The sequence below is a fragment of the Myxine glutinosa genome, unplaced genomic scaffold (assembly GCF_964187855.1).
Source record: "Myxine glutinosa unplaced genomic scaffold, kmMyxGlut1.1 SCAFFOLD_1667, whole genome shotgun sequence".
NCBI lineage: Eukaryota > Metazoa > Chordata > Myxini > Myxiniformes > Myxinidae > Myxine > Myxine glutinosa.
This window is the reverse complement of record NW_027617762.1, coordinates 64,212-83,246: the sequence shown is the minus strand read 5'-3', so window position 1 is coordinate 83,246 and position 19,035 is coordinate 64,212. Positions and strand designations below refer to the sequence as shown.

Genomic DNA, 19,035 nt, shown 5'->3' with positions numbered 1-19,035 from the left:
TGAAAAATTTTTTTTTTGTACCCCCGAAAAACTGAGAATTCGCAGGACACAGCCGCGAATAGAAAAAAAAAAAAAACGCCAATTCGCTGGACACTTTTCCGCGAATGGAGAAACAGGTCGCATTTTATCAACCGCAAATACGTGGAACCCGAGGAGAGGTGTTCAATAATTGATTGATTAATTGCATAATTAAAATCAATAAATAATGATCATAAAATATTTTCTTAATCAATTGGCTAATAGCATTCCTCAACCACCAGTGTTTCATCCGAAGCTGTAACTTTTTGAAAATTAATTAAATCAATTGATCAAAAATTAAAAAAATAAGATTAATCAATAAATAATTAATTCATTAATTGATTAATCAATAAACAAGAAGACGTCATGCGGAGCACGATACTTGCAAAATCCGCCCCCAACCCAAGAAAAAAAAATTCCATTGATACAGCAAATTGTCCATTTCATCAAGATTAAAATTGACAATCTTGATCAAAGCTCGAGTCAACAGGAAGAAAAGTGACGATTTTTCAGATAAAAAATGATTTTGTAAGGTTGACCTTGAGTTGACCTTTGACCTTTAGACCACAAAATAGTTTCCTTATTTAGTGACTCAATGTGCAAATGCTGTTCAATTTTCAAGTCAATCGGATGAAAATTGAGGATTTTAAAAACTTGGCCGATGTTGACCTCAAAAATAGTTGGTGGTAGAATTCAGTGATCATATATATATATGCAAATCTCAAATCTTTTTGTTAAAGTGAACATCTCCGGCCATTCTCAGAGAGCCTCCTCAGCGTCGACGAGTCAGGCATTTCACTCAGGCTGACTGGCACGGTCTGCAAGCAGCCATCAATCATCTGGACTGGTCACCCATCTCTACTGCCCCTGACATCAATTCTTCCTGGGAATTCTTCCAAAGCAAACTGCTCTCTCTCATGCACAGATTTATCCCATCTCGTCTTCAGTTGTCTTACCCTTCCTCCCATCCATGGTACACTGAATCTTGTGGTGAGGCAGTTGCCCTGAAACAACTTGCCTTTGCCTCTTGGAAGGAAAATCCAACTGAAGGCAATCTCAGTTCCTTCCACCAAGCTCGGAACAAGTGTGTGTCTACCCTCAGGAGTGCCAGGAAGCACTATCTCTCCACACTCAAGATTGAACTCTCAAACCTGTCTCCTTCCTCCAAATCCTGGTGGCGTCTGGTCAAATCCGTTTCTGGTGTTTGTTCCCCCTCCATCCCCTCCCTTACCTCAAATGGCTACACAGTTGACACCGCACGTGACAAAGCCGAATGCCTCAACTCTGTGTTTGCCTCAAAATCTTGTGTCCCAAATCCATCTCTCTCTGTTCCCACCTTTCCCAGTCGAACCCAACTGCTCCTGGACTCTGTGTCCTTCTCTCCTGACAAGGTGGAGAAGTTTTTGTCAAACCTCGACTCTGATTCTGCAACTGGACCAGACGGCATCAGCCCACGGGTCCTAAAATCCTGCTCTGCCGCTCTATCTCACCCTCTCTCTGTTCTTTTCACCATCTCTTTTGCTCAAGGTCATCTGCCAGCATATTGGAAATCAGCAAACATTACCGCTTTACACAAAAAAGGTGCAAAAACAGATCCTTGCAACTACAGACCAATCAGTCTGCTTCCAATTAATCAGCAAAGTCATGGAATCCATCATTGCTTTGGATATCAAATCCTTCCTCTTCTCCAATGGCTTGATCTCTGATCATCAATTTGGATTCAGACCAGGTCATTCTACTTTCGACATGTTGCTTCTGCTGTCTCAACAATGGATGGAGGTCCTCAATGCCAAACAGGAAATCAGAGCTGTCTCACTTGACATCACGTGCCTTCGATACGGTCTGGCACCCAGCTCTGCTCACCAAACTCTCCTCCTATGGTATCCATGGAAATCTCCACTCATGGCAAACTCCCCCACTCCCTTCAATCCCATACCTCCCTCCAGGTCTTTAAAACAGCTGTTCACCACCATCTCTTATCTTCCCCCATCCAAAACCTTGATCTTTTCTACCGCCGCTAATTCACCCCAGATGCACTTCTTTTTTTTTTTTTTATTCCAACTTCTTTCCTGGAAGTCCTTGCGGTGTTCATATGTTTTATACCCCTCCCACCTCCCCCAAACCCCTCCCCCTCCCACATTTCTCCCGATGTCCCTGCTCTCAAATGTTGTGTTTGTGTCCTTCCCCCTTTCCCCATCTTGTCTGCTGCTCCCCTTATTTTTTGTGTTTTGTGTGTCGGTTTGACTTTTTGTGCGATTAATGTTAGCTCTTTCACGAGCCTCGATCTTGTATACAAAAAAAAAAAAAAAAAAATCCTCTTCGAATTTCAAGTCAATTGGATGAAAATTTAGGATTTTAGAAATTTGGCCTATGTTGACCTTTTGGCCTATGTTGACCTCAGATATACTTGGTGGTTGAATTCAGTGACCAGATATGCAAGTCCTCTTCAAATTTCAAGTCAATCAGATGGAAATTGAGGATTTTAGAAATTTGGCAAAGTTGGTGACCTTTGGCCTATGTTGACCTTTTGACCTTTTGACCCCAAAAACAATAGGCTTCTCCATTGGTACGACCTATACAACTTGAAGTTTCGTGACGATCGGTTTAGAATTGTGACCTGTATATGTAGGCCGGTGACAAACAAACAGACAGAACCACAAACGCAACTGACCAATACAATTGAAAAATCTTCAATTTTGAAAGTAATAAAAAATATCCTTTACAACCACATCACTTGATCACTGTCGTGTGAAAATATATCAGTTTCCCAGCTCAAAAGGTACCTGAGATATTGCCCAGATGAGAAAGAAAATAAATAAGTGATTAATAAGGAAAATAAAGAAATAATAATGGTAGAATAATTAAATAATTAATCAATCGACTACTAGAATACCTAACCCACCACCATTTCATCCGAATCTGTAATTGAAAAAAATTAATTAGGTTATTAATTGAATAATTAAATAATTAAATAATTAATCAATGAATTGATTAATTCAATGAATTCATCAACAAGTAAAAAAAAAACCTTTACAGCAAAATCACTTGGTCACTGTCATGTCCAAATATCAGCTTCCCAGCTCTAAAGGTGCCTGAAATATTGCCCAGATGAGAAAGAAAATAAATAAGTGATTAATAATGAAAATAAATAAATAATAATGGTAAAATAATTAAATTGTTAATCAATTGGCTAATATAATACCTTAAACCACCACTGTTTCATCCGAATCTGTAACTTAAAATATATATATATATATATATATATATATATATACAGTGGTACCTCGGCTTACGAGTGCCCCAACGTACGAGTTTTTCGGGATACGAGCCGTCGCTCGGGCGGTTTGTTGCTTTGGGATACGAGCCGAGATCCGATGTACGAGCTCAAAAAATTTATTTTTTTGAATTTTCCGGTTGTGGCTTCCGGTTCCGGTCACGCGGTTATCTTGCCGTGAAAGCATCTCTGCTTGGATATAAAACACGCAATCGTCGAAATACATGAGCGAGGAATCTCCTTGCTCCAGCCGGTGACGTCATCGGCGGGGATCCCCGCCTCCAGAGTGGCTGGTCACGTGACCGCCAAAGCGTGTCGCGCGTGCGGGTATAATGAGCTACACCTGTGGATCACGTGACCACGGAAGCACGCCTCGCTTGAGAGTTGAGAGGCATGGCTTTCGGTTTGCGTTTTGCTTTATAAGGCGCGATAAATGGGCTTTTGAGTGTTAGCGGTTCATGGCGTTGACGGTTCATGGCGGTTCATGACGGTTCATGACGGTTCATGGCGTTGACGGTCAAAAACCCATTACATCAATTTTACCAGGCACTGTACAGTAAGTACAGTGGACACCAAATGCACGGTGGAAGGCTAGAAGTAGAAGATCGTCCAAGACAAGTGAGAATAAGCCATACTTTGGAGGAGATGACGTCATTCGCTGGTCCGATAACCAAAGATGTGGTATAAAAAACCAGGTGAGCTAACAATGCAGCAATGAAGGAATTCGGCCAAGGCACCGGCACACAACGACCTACCTACATCGAAAGACTCAATGCCAATGGTGACAGAAGCCAAGACGGCCGGCTTAAACACCGCCGAAAGACCACGGTGTACCAACTTACGATGCAGAACATCTTGCACTTAATATGATGACAACAGGTGCCATCCTCTGACGTACCATTACAGGTACAGGTACAGTACACGTGAGCACAGAGCAAAAGTTCACTGAAACCGAGATTAAGAAAAAAGAAAAAACACCTCGTGGTCCGTGCTCGATATCCGAGTTTCAATCTTTTCAAACACATGATGCTCTCGGTCACGGTATCTCCTGCGAGCTGCTTCTCCTTCAACCACACAAACAACAACTTCTCCATATCTTCATGGATAGAGGTCCGGAGCTTTGAAATAATCGTAACGCCCTTGGCTGGCGTTATAGCCTTTATGGACTCCTTCTGCTTCAAAATCGTACATATCGTAGGAGTACGATCGTACTGCCTCGCCAAGTCGACAACACGCACACCTCACCTGGCATGCTCTTCTCCTCTGCTTAATAAAACCAGTTTATTTCTTTACATTCTCTTGTATTATGTACAGTATATACGAGGTCGTGCTTGTTTATACATTATTTGTTATTTATAAAGTACATTTTTGTTATTTAAAAGCACCTAACAAAAAAAATTGGTGTTTTTTTTTTTAGGCTGGAACGGATTAATAGCATTTCAATGCATTTGAATGGGAAAATTTGCTTTGACTTACGAGCGATTTGGCTTACGAGCTCCGTCACGGAACGGATTAAACTCGTAAGCCGAGGTACCACTGTATATATATATATATATATATATATATATATATATATATATATATATATATATATATATATATACAGTATATATATATATATATATATGTATATATTAAGTCATTAATCGAATAATTAAATAATTTATCGATTAATTGATTAATCAATAAATCAAAATATCCTTTATAGCCAAATCACTTGGTCATTGTTGTGTCCAAATATCAGCTTCTTAGCTCAAAAGGTTCCTGAGATATTGCCCACCCGATGAGAAAGGAAATAAATCAGTACTTAATTTGTCGATAATAATTAAGTAACTCATCAATTAATTGATAAATCAAAAAACAAAAATATGGTTTTTGCCAAAGCACTTACTCACTATTGTGCCGACACTTCAGCTTCCTAGCTCAAAGGATGGCTGAGATAGCGCACATGCAAACAAGACAACAAACAAACAAACACAAACATTTTCGTGCTTGGCACGATAATTGCAAAATCCCTAAAATAAGTTGTTGGCCTATGATGACCTCAAAAATAATTGGTGCTTCAATTCAGTGACCTGGTATGCAAATCCTTTTAAAATCTCAAGTTAATTGGATGAAAATTGAGGATTTTAGAAATATGACAAAGTGTGACCTTTGGCCTATGTTTACCTCTTGACATATTGACCCCAAAAACAATAGGCTTCTTGCTTATGATCAATTCTACCATTTGGTGAAGTTTCGTGAAGATCGGTTGAAAATTGTGACCTGTAGGCGACTGACATGCAGACAGACAAACAGACAGACAGACAGAGAGACAGACAGACAGAGACAGACAGACAGACAGACAGACAAACAAACAGACAAACAGCCAAACAGAATAACGCACAAGACCAACCAATATACTTGATGAAAAATCTTCGATTTTCACAAGTAACAACCAGAGTGAAAACTGAATACCCCCTTTCAGCGCGCTTCATTGCCGGGCCCCCTTCAGTGTCCGGCAATGACGTCATGCAGCGCCTGGAGATGGCATAGGAAAGGAGCGGTGTACAACAAGAACAAAAGAAAGCAAGAAACCGGAGTGAACCTGCGATGTCACGCAGCGCCTGGGGACGGAATAGGAAAGGAGTGATGTACAACATGAACACTGGGGGTCCTCTTAAGAAGGCGCTACATTTCAGGTTTGAGGATAACATCAAGCAGCGATGCCACACAGAGCAAATTGTCATATTTCATTGCAAAAGTTTGAGGAATACGCAGATTTAATTAAAATACTTTTTTTTATCAGATTGGTGTCATAATAGGGTAAAGGCTCATACAAAACTTCCCCATTGAAAAAGCAAGTTTTTTGGAGAGGTGTTGATAGACAAACAGACAGAGAGACTCACTGATTGAATAAAACCACTGACCTGTTCAAATCCTTTGATCCCCCTCCTCCTCCAGATCCTGCACTGCAAGCCATTCCATCTGCATCTTTTTGTCCCCCATTCCCAACAGAGACGGGGATGCTAGCCCCTCCAGTTCCAGCTTTTGCTCCCGAACCCCCAATTTTCCCTTTTCCTCTGACTCCCCCGAATCCAGATCCAGTTCCAAATGTAGATCCGGTTCCACCATTGTTTTGTGCAGGTTTAGGCGGGGTACAAGGGCCTCCGTTTTGGTTGCGGAAACCTCGTTGCCCAGTCGCAGAACCGCCAAAACCACCGGAAACTGAAGCTGGTATTACAGAGCTGTTTTCTCTGGCAGAGTTATCTCCAACTAAGGATGTTCCAGCATTTTGTCCGTCCACACCAGAGCGCACATCTGTATATTCATGCTCCAACGATCTGGAAGCAAAGTCTGCAGTAAGCTTTCGTGCACCAAGTTCCGAATGAGCTGGGGGAGATCTTCGAGGAACCGGTGAAGGAGATGAAGATATCTGGCCAGGAACAGAGCCTCCATTCGCTTGGTGCTGAGACAAAGAAGCAGGAGAAAGAGAGGAAGCAGGAGAAATTGCTACTCCTTGTCCTCCTACTCCTCCATCGTCTGGATACGATTTCACTGTTTGGCGACATGGCAGGTGACAAATGATTACAAAGTTAAATACTGTACTCCAAGCACCACTTCCCGATTGAACAATACAGATAAAACCATGAAAGGAGCTGGGAAACACTTGCTCTCTCTCTACAATACAGGAACACCCTGGTTTGCGCGAAGGAAAGTTTCCTGAGAGATTCGCTTCATGGCAATTTCACGCAGAACGGGTCTCATAAAGCATTGTGTTAATGAGGATACGTGGACCCGATGCGCTAATTTTGGAGTAGACGCACTACCACCGGGGATATAGAATGATATATATTAACCCATAAAGCATGTCAGGCCACGATCATGACAAAAACACACAGGTCGACTGGCCACGATCGTGGCCCTACCAAACATGGTTATTATATGGGTGCGTTATAGTCACTATTTGAATGCAAATGAGCTTAAACTGACGTCAACCAAAAAAACAAATCATAACCTTTCTTACAATGTATAATACCCGGGGTAACTTATGAAAGCTTGCTTCTAATTGGTGGAGAAAAGCCGATGACAAAAAAGCATTTCAAGGCTACTATCCAGTAAATCCAGCACTTTAAGGGTAAAATGTAATAACCTTAAATCACGAATGTACACTGTTAAACAAATAAATATTAGTAATAATTAAAAAAAAATTGGTATATTTACCAATCGTCCAAGTCTTCAAAACAGCTGCCCACCACCATCTCTTATCTTCCCCCATCCAAAACCTTGATCTTTTTTACCCCCCTTTAATCCACCTGCTACAAATACCGTTTTCTTTCCTGAAAGTCCTATTAGTGTCCATCTTGTTTATCCCGTGTACCCCACCCAGCCCTCTCCCTTCCACAGATCTCCCGATGTCCCTGTTCCCTACTGGTGTTGTGCTTCCCTCTCTCTCTCTCGCCCTCATGTCTCCCACTCCCTTTATTATATGTTATGTGTGTTAGCTCTTCGCGAGCCTCAACTTAGTACACAAAAAATTAAAGAAATTTTTTTTTTTTAAACGTCACCCAGGCCTTTTGGTTAGATTTCCAGACGATAGGCAGATGACCTTTCATATAGCCTGTGGCGTCTCGGAATGGTACATGAGAAGGGGCTTTAACTTCCAGTCTCATGTAGCATTGCTTCCAAGGAGGAGTGTCCGGCAGTCTTTTGCTACCTTGAAGCCAGAGACATGCCACACTTCCTTGTTAATGAACATACGGGGCGGCATCCTCTACCAAAAAAGCCCAGCTTCGTCCACATCAATAACTACATGGGGAGGGTAGTGTCTTAAACTGAAATAGAAATTAATCTGTTGTCTGCTCTTCCGAACTCGCAGCTTTGTCAGTAAGGCCAATATTATGCAAATTCCTGTGGTGCTTAAATCTATCAAGCCATCCTCGACTGGCCATAAAGGCCTCCTTGGTAGATCCCTCATCTTTCTGCTCTATTACTTCATCATATGAACTCAGCACCTTGTCCCTCATCTTCCTGCTCTTTTACTTCATCATATTGTTCTGGTTCTGCAAATCGTCACCCCATGCCCCACCACTTCTACAGCAAGCAGAGCCTCAACCACAGTTTAACCACCACAGGACTACAAGCCACCTCCATGCCACAACACCACAACCACCTATCTACAACTCAAGAACAACCATCATCTCATTTTATTTGCTCACCATTCACTCACCCTTGCACTGCAAGACAGCCTCAACTACAATGCCGCTTCAACAACGGCACCTCAACCACCAGACGACCATAACCACTTCAATCAACTGCCTGTAACTCACAGCTGCAGCCACCGCTCGCGTTCCTTCAGCACGCCATTGCGTCCAATGTTGCAGCGGCGCCACCAACGGAGTTCGCTGGCAGTTGACACACGCATGAGCTAACCTTCCCACTGTTCCCTCCCGTCAGCGGTGACACTCCTGTTGTCTACCATGCCACCTGAGCCCTTGCCAGGCGGAGAGCAAGGAACGATATACATCAGCCCCATGTTAAGGTAGGAGCTTAGGCCCATGGCCCGTCCTGGAAGTGAATGATTACTTTTTCTGACGTACAAGCTCGCAACAAGGATGAGGTCACATGGAGACTCATTTGGGCCAATGAGCACGATGCACCAGGACCAAAGAGTGCAGCGCATGACCTTTGCTCCCAGCAACCATACCTGGAAAAGGCGGGGCATCACCTTTGACCCCCGTCCCTCCCTAAGACGCATATAAGGCATCGGTCTGGATCAAAGAGACATGAGATACGAGAGATACAAAGAGATACGAGTCGATAATCGAGGAGAACGATTAGAGCAATTAGAGAATTGTCTGGATCGAGGAGGAAATCGCTTGGATCTCGAAAGAGGAAGAAATCCAGACCGAGAATGAAGAGGAGCAGAGAGGAGCATGAGAGGAGTGCCAGAGCAAGCAGGTTGAGCGGGTTCACACTAAAGAACAAAACGATTACTCCCGGTTACCCATGCCTCGGCACAGGGAAGCAACAGAATCATCAGTCCTCATGTGGTGAGCCAAAAGGTTGTCCAAAGCCTCACCCTGCTCTTGTCTGTCTGAAACCTCTCTAATTTTCCCTCAGGTGCGAGTCTGATTTGACGCCAATGTTATATTAAAGAGATGGTGGGTGGATTGTGTGCAGCCACCCGGCTGCTGGTTGCATAATTTTCAGTGGGCGCGTCTGCGGCTGATGCAATGCCTCTCTATAACCAGTTATCTGGTACTCATTTTACTGACATCAGAAGGATGACAGGCTGAGTCAACCCCACCTGGCATTAATTCAACGGGATTCAAACTCAGGACCTTAGGATCCCAAGCCCGCCGCCCCAACCATTAGGCCAACACCAGGTGATATTAAAGAGACAAGATTGTATAAGGGTGTTATTTAGATGTGTAAGATCAGCAATGTCTCCTTTGCTTTTCTTCATTGCCACACCACACAAATTTCCCCATTGTTGTTGTCTTTTGCCGCAAAGCATGAATAAATGTCTATGTCCTGCTATACTTTTTGAATAAAACTTGATTGTATGAATATATCACATGCCTTTCCTTGCCCCTCCACCCCTCTTGTAAATAATAAACAACTCTACACATGTCCTTCCAATCTGCATGGGACACCTTTTCTTCCAGTGGTCTAGCATACTTCGCACTAGCATTAGCCGGGACATTCTTCCCCACCAGTTGGCTCCACCACTTAGCCGGTGCGTATTCCATAGTACCGCTCGACTGTTCCTGATTAAGTAAATAGGTACACGTCAAGGGCACGATCCCCGGTTAGGCAGGCCACGTCACCTCCAGGTAAACGGTGCCGAACAGCGGACCCTGGGAGATTTGGTCGTCTGATTGGTGTTCGTGGTTGATTAGCAACCTGCCGGACTACAGAGTTATCCGCAACCGGTGGCCTCAGGATCGGAGGTTGAGAGGAACCTGAGGAGTCTCCCCTCATTGGGAACTACGAACCCCAGATCTGTAACACCATGGACCTAGGACCTTATCGCTCATTGTCCTGCCTTCAACTTCATCATATGAACTCAACACCTTATCCCTCGTCTTCTTGCTCTTTTACTTCATCATATAACCTCAGCGCGTTATGTAATTAAAATTGCTGTGGTGCTTAAATCTATCAAACCATCCTCGGCTGGCCGTAAACGTCTCCTTGGTAGATCCCTCACCTTCCTGGTCTTTTACTTCATCATATGAACTCAGCACCTTATCCCCTCATCTTCCTACTCTTTTGCTTAATCATATAAACTCAGTGCCACAGCCATAATTACTGCCTGGCTTAAAGGCATAACATGCTGATTCATATCCTCAATCCAGGTGTATAAAAGTCTCTCAATCTCCATTAAACTGCTACGAGATCTCATTAATTTTGTAACACCTACGGGAGCCGTGGACTGTTTACATGCTTTAATTTTTTTCTGTTCTTTACAATTGTCCTTACAGACAACTCCCATAATCCAAATTTACACCCAGCAGCGGTGGCACCAACACCTGCCTCCATCCGCCTTAACACTTTCAATTCCAGCTCCAGAATGATGCTTTTTCTTGACTCGTTCGGCATAATTACCAATATGGCGGCTTGCAAAGCAGGAAGACAACAGTGCGTGTGCTGATTGGTTGAGAGGAGACGTGCTCAGATTGGCTGCCAGAGATGTCAAGACTAGTGGTCATGTCTACGGTTGGCATGGTGCGTTTAAACTTGTAGCTTTAGACTCACTTGATGGGAAAAAAAATTTTAGGCAATGAAAAATAGAATATTTAATTCACGCTAAAGCAAATCCACGCAAAGTGGGGTTGCGCAGTGCGGTTTATTAACGCACCATAAAACACAATGGCTTTCCCAATTGTTTTAGCTTTACCACTATTGAAAGATCACCCACCTTCCCCAACGCCCCTACCGTCAGTTTCCTCCGTTCCATCTCCTCTGCGCTGCTGTCCTGGAGGTAGTGCTTGCTGCAAAAGTTGCTGGTAAAACTCGTTCTCCTTTCGCACGTCTCGCTGTCTCCGAACCCGTAAGCGGTAAGCAAGATAACTCTTAAAGCCAAACCCCAAGGTCACAACTGGGTACCCAATGCTGTGAGAAACAGAAAAAGAGGAATCAAATGAAACGGAGATGGGTGGAGAACGAGGCATGCAATTAGCTTTATAATGTGGATGATTACATAATGAGAACACGTGTTAAAGGTAACAATATTCAATGAGAGATGCAAGTAATGTAGGAAGGTGGAGAGGGTCCAGGAGGAAGCAGAAAGGTGGACAGAGAGAGCAAAGATGTGGGCAGGTAACAGGTAAAAAGGGGGGAAAAGTAAATAAATAAAGAGGAGAGTGTGGCGGATGCTGGAAAATGACCAATGAGCAGCAAAGGGCCGGCACAGATCGATGTGGAAGTGCTTCAGGTCTTTCAGTCTGAAGGTGGCTTCGATGTAAATGAAGAGAAGCCAGAGGGAAACAGTTGGCAGGCATACTCCACGTTCTGGGAATAAAAAGTAAAAACAGAAAATAAAATTCAAGCATTGTGCTAAAAGTATAAATAGTTGCAAGATGAATTTTATTAAAAGTGAGCAACGGGTAGAATCTCCATGAGTATTACAATAAGCTCGGATATGGTAACTGTGTTGCTGACAAGCAATAAGGAAGTATTTTACTTGGAGAGAGAGTAAACAGCAACAAAAGCAGTTTCTGAGTTTGGAGGAGGGGGAGGGTAGATCAATATGCAACTATTGTTACCTGTGTGCCAGACATACTGCACCCAAACATAGGTGCTTGCAGCAAAGAAGAGCCATTGGACAGGCAGCAAAAGGAAGCAGACCATGTCGGAGGTGAGAGCGATGCACACAAAAAATACAGAGAAAGCCTGTTGAACAAGATGACATTATTCATCAAAGAATAAATAAATATATAAATAAAACATTTTAAAAGGGCAAACGGACAACAATAACATTTCCCACGAGCTTACCAGTCCCTGGAATTTGAAGGAGTCGTAAACGGAGCGAAGTAGCAGCCAAAAGGGCCAAAGGAACTCGAAACGGAATTCCAAAATGAAGTCGGCAAGCAGCACCATAGCCCAGACCATGATAAACCGCACATACACAAATGTGCTGGGGGTGAACAACAGACGAAACATGAGAAGGGACATTTGGAGTGGAGAGAGAATAAACAACAAAATGTGCTGAGTGACGAGTGTAGGCCAGAGGAATGGGGACGGGTGGAGGCCGCGAGGGGAGGTGGGACACGGGTGTGCAGGCACCTGTTGGCCGAGGGACGTGGGCAAGTCAGCGAAGGAGGTGCAGGCTAAGCATGGAGGGCAGGATGGAGGCGGGGAGGATGCACTTCCTATGACTTGGGGAGTGGGGGGCGCGCTTCCCACGACTCGGAGTGGGGGCGCGCTTCCCACGACTCGGAGTGGGGGCGCGCTTCCCACGACTCGGAGTGGGGGGCGCGCTTCCCACGACTCGGAGTGGGGGGCGCGCTTCCCACGACTCGGAGTGGGGGGCGCGCTTCCCACGACTCGGAGTGGGGGGCGCGCTTCCCACGACTCGGAGTGGGGGGCGCGCTTCCCACGACTCGGAGTGGGGGGCGCGCTTCCCACGACTCGGAGTGGGGGGCGCGCTTCCCACGACTCGGAGTGTGGGGCGCGCTTCCCACGACTCGGAGTGGGGGGGGGGCGCTTCCCACGACTCGGAGTGGGGGGCGCTTCCCACGACTCGGAGTGGGGGGCGCTTCCCACGACTCGGAGTGGGGGGCGCTTCCCACGACTCGGAGTGGGGGGCGCTTCCCACGACTCACATCAGCCCGGGGACGCTTCCCACGACTCACATCAGCCCGGGGACGCTTCCCACGACTCACATCAGCCCGGGGACGCTTCCCACGACTCACATCAGCCCGGGGACGCTTCCCACGACTCACATCAGCCCGGGGACGCTTCCCACGACTCACATCAGCCCGGGGACGCTTCCCACGACTCACATCAGCCCGGGGACGCTTCCCACGACTCACATCAGCCCGGGGACGCTTCCCACGACTCACATCAGCCCGGGGACGCTTCCCACGACTCACATCAGCCCGGGGACGCTTCCCACGACTCACATCAGCCCGGGGACGCTTCCCACGACTCACATCAGCCCGGGGACGCTTCCCACGACTCACATCAGCCCGGGGACGCTTCCCACGACTCACATCAGCCCGGGGACGCTTCCCACGACTCACATCAGCCCGGGGACGCTTCCCACGACTCACATCAGCCCGGGGACGCTTCCCACGACTCACATCAGCCCGGGGACGCTTCCCACGACTCACATCAGCCCGGGGACGCTTCCCACGACTCACATCAGCCCGGGGACGCTTCCCACGACTCACATCAGCCCGGGGACGCTTCCCACGACTCACATCAGCCCGGGGACGCTTCCCACGACTCACATCAGCCCGGGGACGCTTCGCACGACTCACATCAGCCCGGGGACGCTTCCCACGACTCACATCAGCCCGGGGACGCTTCCCACGACTCACATCAGCCCGGGGACGCTTCCCACGACTCACATCAGCCCGGGGACGCTTCCCACGACTCACATCAGCCCGGGGACGCTTCCCACGACTCACATCAGCCCGGGGACGCTTCCCACGACTCACATCAGCCCGGGGACGCTTCCCACGACTCACATCAGCCCGGGGACGCTTCCCACGACTCACATCAGCCCGGGGACGCTTCCCACGACTCACATCAGCCCGGGGACGCTTCCCACGACTCACATCAGCCCGGGGACGCTTCCCACGACTCACATCAGCCCGGGGACGCTTCCCACGACTCACATCAGCCCGGGGACGCTTCCCACGACTCACATCAGCCCGGGGACGCTTCCCACGACTCACATCAGCCCGGGGACGCTTCCCACGACTCACATCAGCCCGGGGACGCTTCCCACGACTCACATCAGCCCGGGGACGCTTCCCACGACTCACATCAGCCCGGGGACGCTTCCCACGACTCACATCAGCCCGGGGACGCTTCCCACGACTCACATCAGCCCGGGGACGCTTCCCACGACTCACATCAGCCCGGGGACGCTTCCCACGACTCACATCAGCCCGGGGACGCTTCCCACGACTCACATCAGCCCGGGGACGCTTCCCACGACTCACATCAGCCCGGGGACGCTTCCCACGACTCACATCAGCCCGGGGACGCTTCCCACGACTCACATCAGCCCGGGGACGCTTCCCACGACTCACATCAGCCCGGGGACGCTTCCCACGACTCACATCAGCCCGGGGACGCTTCCCACGACTCACATCAGCCCGGGGACGCTTCCCACGACTCACATCAGCCCGGGGACGCTTCCCACGACTCACATCAGCCCTGGGACGCTTCCCACGACTCACATCAGCCAGGGGACGCTTCCCACGACTCACATCAGCCAGGGGACGCTTCCCACGACTCACATCAGCCAGGGGACGCTTCCCACGACTCAGCCCGGGGACGCTTCCCACGACTCAGCCCGGGGAGGCTTCCCACGACTCAGCCCGGGGACGCTTCCCACGACTCAGCCCGGGGACGCTTCCCACGACTCAGCCCGGGGACGCTTCCCACGACTCAGCCCGGGGACGCTTCCCACGACTCAGCCCGGGGACGCTTCCCACGACTCAGCCCGGGGACGCTTCCCACGACTCAGCCCGGGGACGCTTCCCACGACTCAGCCCGGGGACGCTTCCCACGACTCAGCCCGGGGACGCTTCCCACGACTCAGCCCGGGGACGCTAAGCATCCCCCGACATCACTGTTGGGGGATGCTTCCCACGACTCTGCTGGGGGACGCTTCCCACGACTCTGCTGGGGGACGCTTCCCACGACTCTGCTGGGGGACGCTTCCCACGACTCTGCTGGGGGACGCTTCCCACGACTCTGCTGGGGGACGCTTCCCACGACTCTGCTGGGGGACGCTTCCCACGACTCTGCTGGGGGACGCTTCCCACGACTCTGCTGGGGGACGCTTCCCACGACTCTGCTGGGGGACGCTTCCCACGACTCTGCTGGGGGACGCTTCCCACGACTCTGCTGGGGGACGCTTCCCACGACTCTGCTGGGGGACGCTTCCCACGACTCTGCTGGGGGACGCTTCCCACGACTCTGCTGGGGGACGCTTCCCACGACTCTGCTGGGGGACGCTTCCCACGACTCTGCTGGGGGACGCTTCCCACGACTCTGCTGGGGGACGCTTCCCACGACTCTGCTGGGGGACGCTTCCCACGACTCTGCTGGGGGACGCTTCCCACGACTCTGCTGGGGGACGCTTCCCACGACTCTGCTGGGGGACGCTTCCCACGACTCTGCTGGGGGACGCTTCCCACGACTCTGCTGGGGGACGCTTCCCACGACTCTGCTGGGGGACGCTTCCCACGACTCTGCTGGGGGACGCTTCCCACGACTCTGCTGGGGGACGCTTCCCACGACTCTGCTGGGGGACGCTTCCCACGACTCTGCTGGGGGACGCTTCCCACGACTCTGCTGGGGGACGCTTCCCACGACTCTGCTGGGGGACGCTTCCCACGACTCTGCTGGGGGACGCTTCCCACGACTCTGCTGGGGGACGCTTCCCACGACTCTGCTGGGGGACGCTTCCCACGACTCTGCTGGGGGACGCTCCCACGACGCTGCTGGGGGACGCTTCCCACGACTCTGTTGGGGGACGCTTCCCACGACTCTGTTGGGGGACGCTTCCCACGACTCTGTTGGGGGACGCTTCCCACGAGTCAGTGGGAGGGGGAGGGGGAGGGGGAGGGTGAGAGGTTACTTCCGATGACTTTCTATGACGCGGGGAGGGGCGATTACTGCGAAGGGGGCTTGTGGGGAGTGCTTCCTGCGAGGGGCGGGAGATTGGTGCATATTCCTACAAGGGGAGGGGAGCGAGGCGTTCGGGAGGGGAGTGAGGCCTTCGGGAGGGGAGCGAGGCGTTCGGGAGGGTGGATGGGGTGCGATTCGGCCGGGGAGGGATGAGAGAAAGGTTGGGGGGGGCGGGATGAGAGAAAGGGGGGGAGGGAGGGAGGAGGGATGAGAGAAAGGGTGGGGGGGAGGGGGGAGGGATGAGAGAAAGGGTGGGGGGGAGGGGGGAGGGATGAGAGAAAGGGTGGGGGGAGGGATGAGAGAAAGGGTGGGGGGAGGGATGAGAGAAAGGGTGGGGGGAGGGATGAGAGAAAGGGTGGGGGGAGGGGGGAGTGGGGGGAGGGGGGGAGGGGGGAGGGATGAGAGAAAGGGTGGGGGGGAGGGGGGAGGGATGAGAGAAAGGGTGGGGGGGAGGGGGGAGGGATGAGAGAAAGGGTGGGGGGAGGGATGAGAGAAAGGGTGGGGGGAGGGATGAGAGAAAGGGTGGGGGGAGGGGGGAGTGGGGGGAGGGGGGGAGGGGGGAGGGGGGAGGGGGGAGGGATGAGAGAAAGGGTGGGGGTGGGGGGAAGGGGGAGGAGCTGATTAAATAAATAATACAGAGTCGTTCGGATAACGAGCGAGCCGTTCACAATTAATACTGGTAATATAAGCCAAATAAACAAACACAGAAAGGTTATCAAGATATCCATGACATTCATGGACAAACAGAAATAATGTAACTGGTGTTTCCTAAACTCGTGCATAACCTTACCTACGGCCAGGACACGGTGTGAACGGCAGCAACGGAAACACAACTTTCCGTTTTTGCAATTGCTCAACGTCGCTCTTCACTTCAAGCTTACCTTCCATACAAGCCTTCTGCGATTTTATTCCGTTTCAAAGGACGTCTGAGCTTCCCGCACTCCGGGTTTCGTCTCTTCATTGTCACTTCGCAACCGGACTTCCCGCGCCTTGTTCCGGGCCGTTGTCACGTCCTTTTTTTTTTCCCCTCACTATTCCTCCATAAGCACCGATGAACGGTCTAATGGGAAAAATGTGAAAAAGAAATTGAATTAATATCTTTGTCTATCGATATCAACATCGTGCGGCTCCAAGGTACAATACAGACCTCAGAGGCTCCGCCTTCTGTAGCCTGTGCGCATGCGCGTAGCTTGAGAAAATGATTTTCATTTCTTATATCTTAACTTAGTTCTTTATTTTCATTAACATTGCTGTGTGCACAAATAATGATACAAAGAAAGAAAATTATGAAATCATTTGAATAATACTTCTTCTTGCGCATACACCGCTCCAGCCGATCATAAAAATATTTTAGTACCCTTTGAAATACTTGGATAATAATAACAATAAAAATTTCATTATAAATGAAAAACAGTTCATAATCCAAGACAGATTATAGGAAAAGCTGCTTGCTGTACTGGAAACAACATGGAGCTTCCGTTTGTGGAATAAAATTAAAAGCGCTAAATGGAATGACGTGGAGGAAGTGACGAACCAGCTGGGGACCAGGGGAAGCGAAGAGTGAATAAAGCTCCCGGCCCATATGCATATGCTATGCACCCGAGAGTATTAAAGGAGGTGGCAGCGCATATACATAAGCGAGATGTTAACGGATATCTAAATATCTATAAAGCTCAGTTGGCTTTTTGCTGCACTAAATAACAGCGAAACGGAGATGAGTAAAAGGGTGCAAATTCTACAGATGCTGTGATAAATATCGACCTCTGTCGGTTTGAAAGAGAATAGAGTCTGGATCAATATAAAGAATAGACGTATATATACGTATATATAATTATACACACACAGACTTGGCATTTAATATGGAATAATTTTTTTTTCTTGACTTGGGTTTCCTTTCTTAACTCAGAATATCAATCTGGTGAGTTTCTTTTACGCTTCGGTGATTTCTTTGTTAAAAGAACCATGTCACTGATTGTCTGTCGCAGCAAGAAGTCAATAACAGGATTATATCACAGGTGACGTGACAAAATGTACAGACAGGTGCATTTGACGATTAGCTTCACAATCGGGTATATAAGGGTTGTTGCGTTCTGTATTAGTGGAAAACAACTGCTGCACATCTACAAAAGTTATTGCCGCTTCCCCTGGAGATGGTCCGTCAACTCGACAATGCTGTTTGTCATTTAGTGGTGGCTTTACGAAATTCCGGCATGAAACAGCGTGCTATTGCTTGGCAGTATGGCATCACTCAAGGTCAGGTGTCAAAGATCCTGAAACGAAATGCTCAGAGGGGTGTCCCTACTCCAATACCGGGGACAGGACGTCCCCGCAGAACCACAAGGAGAGATGATCGCCAGCTGCACCGGTTAGTCTGCAAAGGCCGTACCAAGTCAGCTAATCGGCTTAGGGCTGAGTGGCAGCAACTGACAAATGTGCCTGTATCCAGAAGGCTAGTCAGCCAACGACTGATTCAAGCACGCTATCGTGCCAGGCATCCCCTGAGAAAGCCACGCCTGACCAGACAACACAGCCAGCGCCGATTGCAGTGGGCTAGAGAGCACCGTCAATGGCAGCCAGGACACTGGAATCACGTGACCTTCAGTGACGAGTCTAGATTTCTGGTCTATCGTCAAGATGGCCGCGTCCGAGTGCACAGACAAGTGCATGAAGCCTACAACGAAGATTGTATAGTGCCAAGAGTCCAAGCTGGAGGTGGTGGGGTGACCGTTTGGGCTGCTTTTCATGCAGGGGGCAAAACTGACCTGGTTGTTCTGAATGGAAACCTGAACCAGTTCAAGTGCAGGGCCATTCTGGAAGAAACATTGCTTCCATTTGCTCGTGCAGCCTTTCGAGGAAACTTTGTCTTCCAAGATGACAATGCACGG

The 19,035-nt window shown here is 48.8% G+C and overlaps 1 protein-coding gene across 4 annotated transcripts; it reads right to left on the bottom strand.

Moving 5' to 3' along the window:
* Positions 1–6,042: 6,042 nt before the first annotated feature.
* On the bottom strand, positions 6,043–17,331 carry LOC137414417 (macoilin-like). Of its 4 annotated transcripts, none has more exons than XM_078769196.1 (7): positions 17,298–17,331; positions 17,032–17,210; positions 12,272–12,413; positions 12,043–12,169; positions 11,665–11,788; positions 11,214–11,389; positions 6,043–6,829 (listed from the first exon to the last, which is right to left on the bottom strand). In XM_078769196.1, the coding sequence occupies exons 2-7, from the start codon at positions 17,109–17,111 to the stop codon at positions 6,177–6,179; spliced, it is 1,302 nt and encodes a 433-aa protein (XP_078625322.1). In that variant the 5' UTR covers positions 17,112–17,210; positions 17,298–17,331; the 3' UTR covers positions 6,043–6,176. The 4 variants fall into 4 exon arrangements, with proteins under 4 accessions (XP_078625322.1, XP_078625321.1, XP_067956046.1 ...); XM_078769195.1 differs by having other exon boundaries at positions 11,196–11,389; positions 17,298–17,318; XM_068099945.2 differs by having other exon boundaries at positions 17,032–17,325.
* Positions 17,332–19,035: the final 1,704 nt, after the last annotated feature.